General features: G+C 38.9%; 1 protein-coding gene across 1 annotated transcript; it reads right to left on the minus strand.

Moving 5' to 3' along the window:
• stc2a (stanniocalcin 2a) lies at window positions 1-5,040 on the minus strand. Its single transcript, XM_052614369.1, has 4 exons — window positions 4,781-5,040; window positions 2,754-2,896; window positions 2,262-2,473; window positions 1-1,454 (listed from the first exon to the last, which is right to left on the minus strand). The coding sequence occupies exons 1-4, from the start codon at window positions 4,908-4,910 to the stop codon at window positions 1,097-1,099; spliced, it is 843 nt and encodes a 280-aa protein (XP_052470329.1). The 5' UTR covers window positions 4,911-5,040; the 3' UTR covers window positions 1-1,096.
• Between the last annotated feature and the right edge of the window lie 1,815 nt (window positions 5,041-6,855).

The following is a 6,855-nucleotide window of genomic DNA, read 5'->3' on the forward strand; positions in this document are numbered from 1 at the left end:
TAAGAAACAAGCTTTAGTATTTATTTTTCTAAAACAATCAGAACACATGCTATCTGTACCAATATGGAATCTATCATTCAATATAATAGTTGTACACAGATCATTTTTAATTCTTTCTAACAATCTGAGAATATGTTTTCCAGGTTTAAACCCGAAGTGGATCACATTTAGCCCATGTTCATTGGAATACCTGAGTGAATTACTGTATGAAGATGATTGGTCAAAGTAACTACTGTTAGTTAGGCTGATGAATAGCAGAACTGTAACTGTTCCTTATTCTTAAACCAACAATCAGGTGCCAACCAATCACATGGCAAGGACCGAAGGACAGAAATGCAGCATATTCATTAGAATGAAGTGATACTGTCGGGTGCTTTATCACACTGAGACTTGAGGCAGATGTTTTTTTTTTTACTTTAATAAACCTGCTTGGATTCCAAAGTTCATTTTGGGGTAAAGCCTCTATGCAATATTCTCAAGGCACAATAAGCTTGTTACTGGATGTCATTATGATCTTTTCCTTCTATGAAGCACAGAGCGTCGTATGTGCTAAATCTGGACTTCAATCCTGTACAGCTTGGATTTAATCAAGTATCTCAAATAACAATCACACACATTTCTGAAACAAACATATCTTACATATCTACAGTCAGATGCGTAATTGGTGCAATAATATAACTAATACAACAGCTAGCATTCTTCGCACTATATTACATATAGTATTACCGAATATAGAGGCTATATTTAGATGTGTTTATATAAATATAGATTTATATGTACATGTTCTATGTTCAAACGTTGCATATAGCATGAAATAAATAAACATGGTGATTGAATCTTAAAGTGGATATGATTTGCCAAAATAGAGACGCTGTATTAGAACTGAAATACTTAATTCTACAAAATAAACACTCTGTCTTGTAATCTAGAGTATCAAAAAGGCTGCACCACATTTATTCACCACGCCAAAAGTACAGTTTGGGAGAGCTGGAATGACTGTGGAGACGTGAGGGTGGATGGGTTGAATTAAGCGGTCTGCGCAGTCTGTTAATTCGGGGATTGGGGTGTCATGGTCAGTTTAGGGGATCCTGCTGTTTCACCTCCGAATGTTGCTGATCTTTGACTCTTCCTGTTCGGCGGGGCCTGCATCTACACTGAAGCGGCGCGGGCCTTGGCTCCGACTTCGTGCGTGTGAGCTGAACCCGACCTTCCCAGGTTTGTCCTTGTCTCCTGTCCGAGTGCTCTTGTGGTGCTCGGCGTCTGACTGCGAGGAAAGCGGCGGACGTCGCTCGAAGCCGCCTGACGCTGGAGCCGCAGGGATGGACGTACAGATGCTCAGGCTGTCGCACAGAGCGCCCCAGTTCTGCTCACACTGCAGACGCACGCTCCGGGTAATAGCGTCCTTCACCTCCTCTCCACAACTGAGCAAGATGTTCACCAGCTCAACATACGGCCTAAGAAAGCGGGATGATAGCGGTCAGTCACGGTTAAAGCACTGCTGCTCTACTTCAAAACGCTCAATGACTGTTGTTCATTACAGGCTAAAAAGAGGTGCAAGACACTGCAATCACAGTTTATGTCACTGTACAGTGGCTGTGTGGACACACGGACCTTTCATCAGACTGTGTTTGAATAAATAAATGAACTTACTTAAATTAACTTTATTTAGCAGCACACGTATTTTAAAATGGAAAAGTACATCAATTGCCTGAAAGCATGCAGCTTAAGGGAAATAACAGACTTTATTCATTTGAGTATTTATTATGTCATTAACTGCATTTATTTTTAGCGTGTGTGTGTTCCACAGGACAAAGAAAGTTATAAAGGTTTGGAACGACATGGATTTTTCTTATTTTTGGGGGACTACCTCCTTAAGCACTTAAAGAAATGCCATCAAATTCATAATATAATGACATCTTTCCCAGGGTAGTAAATAAATGAATAAATAAAACACTTTTAAAGAAAGACAAAGGTCTTTAAATTAAATGTACGCTTGTGGGTTTGATCAAACTGCATTATATTATATTATTACAGTTAATTACATAAATATGAATTTTCAAAGCATAAATATAAATCATATGGGCCTATGCAATTATACAATTCCAAGTAAGATATTAAAAAGTATTTATTAGGCTAAACGACATGAACAAAACAGATCATTATTTGTATGACAGTCATCAACACTTAATTCATTTAACATGCAATCATTAGCAAGGCACACAAAGATGAGTACGTGCAAATACACCGAGTGTGGTACCTACCCTTTGGGAAATAAGTTTTGGAAATGTATCATCTCCACCATGACATTGACGTTGTCTTTAGCAGCTGAACAGAGGTTGTGTTTCGTGTAGCATTCGCGCTGCAGCTGGAAGACCATCTCCTTTATGGCCGGACATTTTCGGCTGATGCAGCTGAACTTGTGCCTCAAGCCGTGAGCCATGCACTTCAGTGCATCCTTGATGAAGGACTTGCCCTGTGAGTGTTTAAAACAGAGTCTTATCAGATCATAAAGTCATAATCATGCCGTTCCTTCTCTGCTGGGATAATATGGACTAGAACTGTTTTTGCTACAGACACACATCTTGAGACAGTGTTACAAGCTCGAAACCCTCTGCTTTAAATCCACCTGCACTTGTGAAACACCAGCCAGGCTGGAGACGGTGCCATCTGGCTCGGGACGGTCGCAGGGTCATTCTCTGGCTGCGTCTGAGGGGCATGAACCTTGTGGGAGACTGGGGCAAGCATGTGCTTACCTGCGAGTCGAATTTGCCGGCATTGTGCAGGAAGGTCATGCAGATTTCCTGAAGGCCTCGGATTTCGCAGGAGTTGTTCTCGAAACACTCGAAGACGCCGCAGCCCACGTCTCCTGCGCTCACCAGACAGTGCTGGATCTCAGCTGTAAACAGTAGAAAGACAGACGCTAAATAAAGAGTTCAGAACTCGATTTTACCAAAAGTGATCTCTACATCAGGTTTATTTTTAAATAAGTAATAAAGCTGGTTTAGAAATATACTTGACAACCTGTTACACATGAATGCGGAGGCCTATTTTCCGGCTTTGTTTCTCCAGTGAAAACTGTATTTAGGGGACAAATTTAGCAGAGAGCGCACTGTGGTAATTAAGGTATGCTATTAAAGTCCATCAAACTGGGAGGCATCCTGCAGTAACTGCCTGAGATGTGGAAAAGCAAGGTTAACTGTATATAGGGCAGGACCAGATTGCTTTTACCTTGCTGTAGAGATTAGCAACGACTACTGAGTTTCAGGAAATAACCAGGGAAATAGAGAATAGCAAATAGCATATAGAAACATGAAAATTAATCTTTTTGTCTATCTTTATAGAAAATAAAAGCAATTCTGTTTGCTCAAACATACACAAAGAAGAACTTAATTCATTTATAAAGAGGTAGAAGGAGCACTGATAAATGTTTGATACATTACATCAACTCACAAATATATAGACATTCAGTTGCATTTATCAAGATGCAACTTTATAAAACACTTGTGATGTGTCTGTTAGTCGTGTCACAGTAAGAGAAAGGATGCACTGAACAAATGCAACCACAAATGCATATACAAACATTATGCATATTGGCCATTTATTTTAAAATGAACAATTTCTATGCTATGATAAGACAAAAATGACTAAATATAGTATTGCATTTACTTTAATGCAAGGCAAACAGTTAATAAAACTTACTGTGAAATGTACACCCCACTGAGTCAGTAAAAAGCCATAGCATGAGGCAAAACAGAGCCATCACATTACAAATTACACTAGAAATGTTAACAACGTTATTTCCCAATGGCTTCTTTAATGCATGCTTTTGTACAGAGATTAAATTAAAAACACAGACTGGTTGTTTGTCTTTCTCCAACATCATATTATGTGAGCCAATCTGACAATCAAACACATGAACATATGTCTGTCTTCACAAAAAGGAGATTGTAGGCAATCAGACACCACGCTCTGATGAGGACAAAAACATACTATTTTGTTAATGTGTATGACACAGATGAGTGGTTAGCGTTTTCACAGAAAGTTTCAGAGTAGTATTATTAAATATACACTATATGAGAGGTTTCTAATGTATTATATATAAATACTATCTAATATTAGTATAAATGCATTGCATAGATCTATGCAGACGGAAGTGCACATGTAAAGTGAGCAGCTGCGTCGCTCGCGCCGGGGTTTGTGCGGGAACGCACGTGTGAATCGTGCACAGACAGACATACGTGACCCTCTGAGCTCTCGACACTCACGTATTCTGGGTCGGTCCCGTGCAAAAGCTATATGGCTGCTGTTTTTCTTTGTCAGGTATGCACAGGATTAAATGGCTTTTCTGCCGTGAGAAATGTTCAGTTTGATCTACCTCTGGAGCCATTGCATCACTCCACTTTACAGGTTTAACTTGCTCATCCGCACAATGCAACACAAGTTGCGTCCGATTATATTTGATGCTCTCACTAATGATCGTGCGAACACTTTGCATGAGAGTTATCTGCTCTCAGTACTAGTCGAGGATGCCCTGCGTAAACGCAAATCCTCTCTGCGCTCGGAAATAATAAATAGCGTGTGTCACGCTATTAATAGAAGATATTGGATTTCGCTACGTGTGCTCCGTATTTACGAGATATCGCCTTCCTGCGTTTTCGCAAAACGTCGCGTGGTGAGATGTGCACTGAGCGGTTTTGCGCTGAAAACGCGCTCTGACCGCGCAGGGCTCGCACGTGTCCGCGCGCGCAACCACAGCTTCACATCCCTTGCATTCTCTTACCTGTGTTCTGTAAGGAGAGACGTCCCTTCTGACTGGCCGGTTTCTCGGGGACGTCAACATGATCCGTTCCCACCGCGTCCCCCAAGACGAAGAGAAGCAGCAGCAAGGCTAGTGCGCATTTGATCAACATTTCTCCACTCAGTGTGCTTGGTAAATAATGACCTGATGAGGATCCTGATCGAGATCGCACAGGGAGCGTGTGAGAGAGAGGAGACGGGATGGATGCTGGATATATTTCCCAGAGTCCGGGTGTCAATTCGGATGAAGGAGTTAAGCAGGTGTTGTCAGTCGTGTTAACCGACCAATCAGAAACGCAGACCACCACGTACAAGTTTTAGGGGTGTGTCTGGCGAAAGTTGTCTCTACTTGCCAATAAACTAAGCTTGTAAAATGTGCAATGGTGGGTGGGTATTTACTCTAAAAATGCTTAAGATGCATTAGACAGTTTGTAAGCACAAGAGCATGCGAGTCTTCAGCCTGTGATTATAGGTGTTGCTTTTAATAGTCTACTCTAACTGATGGAGTTTTACAGGAGAGCATATTACTCAAATTTGAAATGAAATGCGTATTATATCCATGAATTTATAAAAAATCAAGTCATAAAGAACTCCAACAGGAAATATGAATACTATTCTTTTTCTTTAAAATCAACATCTTCAGCTGGTCATCGCTGCGACTCTTTACAATTTCATTATTTAAAAGTTTTCAATATTTAAGCCTAAGATGTTGCATTCACATGCAGCATATATTGTTTGTTTCATTTATTTATTGAGCACGATTAAAACAATGCAAAGGTTGCCCAGTGTTCTGTACAATCAAGTACAAAAACTAACAAACTATTAAAACAATGACCATAATGTACTTAATATACAGTATATGTTACAATGAATGTTTGTGAAGCGTATAACATTGTTTAAAAAGGTTTAACACAGTAACGGGACAAATTTGCTAATGGATGGCATGGATTGCATCATTCAAACCAACCCTAGCAGCTGCCATATACAGACAAAGCAACACAAAAGTGTGCAAATATGACTCTGACACACACATACATAATATTTAAAGGCACATCATTGAATCAAGGCTTTGTTGCTATTTTACCTCTTTTTATATGTACATTTTTAAATTCATTCTTACATGAAGTCCATTTAGCAGTTCAATCCCATAACTGTGGTTCAGTAATCACCCGTTCTTCTAAGTATTACATTTTTTGAATTACACAGAACACATCTTTCTTTATTTACTCTTTGGTGACTATGGTTTATGGCAATACTCGAATATGATCCAATTCAATGCAAATCGATTGCAAATGAGAAAATAGGTACTTTATATTTAAATTAAATGTAGTATTATGATTTAAAAGTTTATACCAATACACACTAGTTTCTAAATAAATAGTGATATAGCAACACTTTAAAAAAAAAAGCAGTAAAAATTATTTTTTATTACAGGTGTTTTTACACTTCACTGTGTTGTATTTTAGGGTTAATGGAAATGTCCTTAACAATTACTGGATAATGTTTTACAGTAAATTAATAGACCAGATATAAATTACTACTTGTGAATAATTAAACATGATTTACTTAGCAGCTTATACCTTCTAATGAAAAATAAACACAAATAACCTAAATATATATTTGCTATTGTTTTAAGCAATACATGTTACACCGGCTTGCCAAAATTGAACGTGTCGCTGAAAGATAAATGAACAGCATTGAAACGGTAGACAAATATTTGGTCAACATACTCTTGTGCTGAGAGGAGAATAAAACATGGTTAGACTGTCTAAGCCTTTTTATAGGCTCTTAAGCTCTTCAAATGTTATTGGCAAGGTTGTTCACAACAGAAAGCCTATAAATTAAAATCAGGTATTTCAGTTCTCTAAGCTTTGCTTTCCAGGAAATGAAAGAATGGATGCTTTTGAGGCTTCAAGGGATGCACAATATGCCCATATTCTACCATAAGGTGGATATATGGCATTTTGGAGAGACTCTGTGTGATGCTTTACTTTTTTAGTGCGGTGGTTTAGGTTGTGCCCACCTCTCAGCATAGACTGAATCAGGGTCTGTAAGACA

The sequence above is a fragment of the Carassius gibelio genome, chromosome A14, assembly GCF_023724105.1.
Source record: "Carassius gibelio isolate Cgi1373 ecotype wild population from Czech Republic chromosome A14, carGib1.2-hapl.c, whole genome shotgun sequence".
Taxonomy (NCBI): domain Eukaryota; kingdom Metazoa; phylum Chordata; class Actinopteri; order Cypriniformes; family Cyprinidae; genus Carassius; species Carassius gibelio.

Coding starts and splice junctions, on each gene's coding strand:
- stc2a (XM_052614369.1), bottom strand. CDS start 4,910: ATGTTGATCAAATGCGCACTAGCCTTGCTGCTGCTTCTCTTCGTCTTG. Junction 2,474..2,753: donor CCGGCAAATTCGACTCGCAG/GTAAGCACATGC, acceptor AAACACTCACAG/GGCAAGTCCTTCATCAAGGA. Junction 1,455..2,261: donor CAAAACTTATTTCCCAAAGG/GTAGGTACCACA, acceptor CCGCTTTCTTAG/GCCGTATGTTGAGCTGGTGA.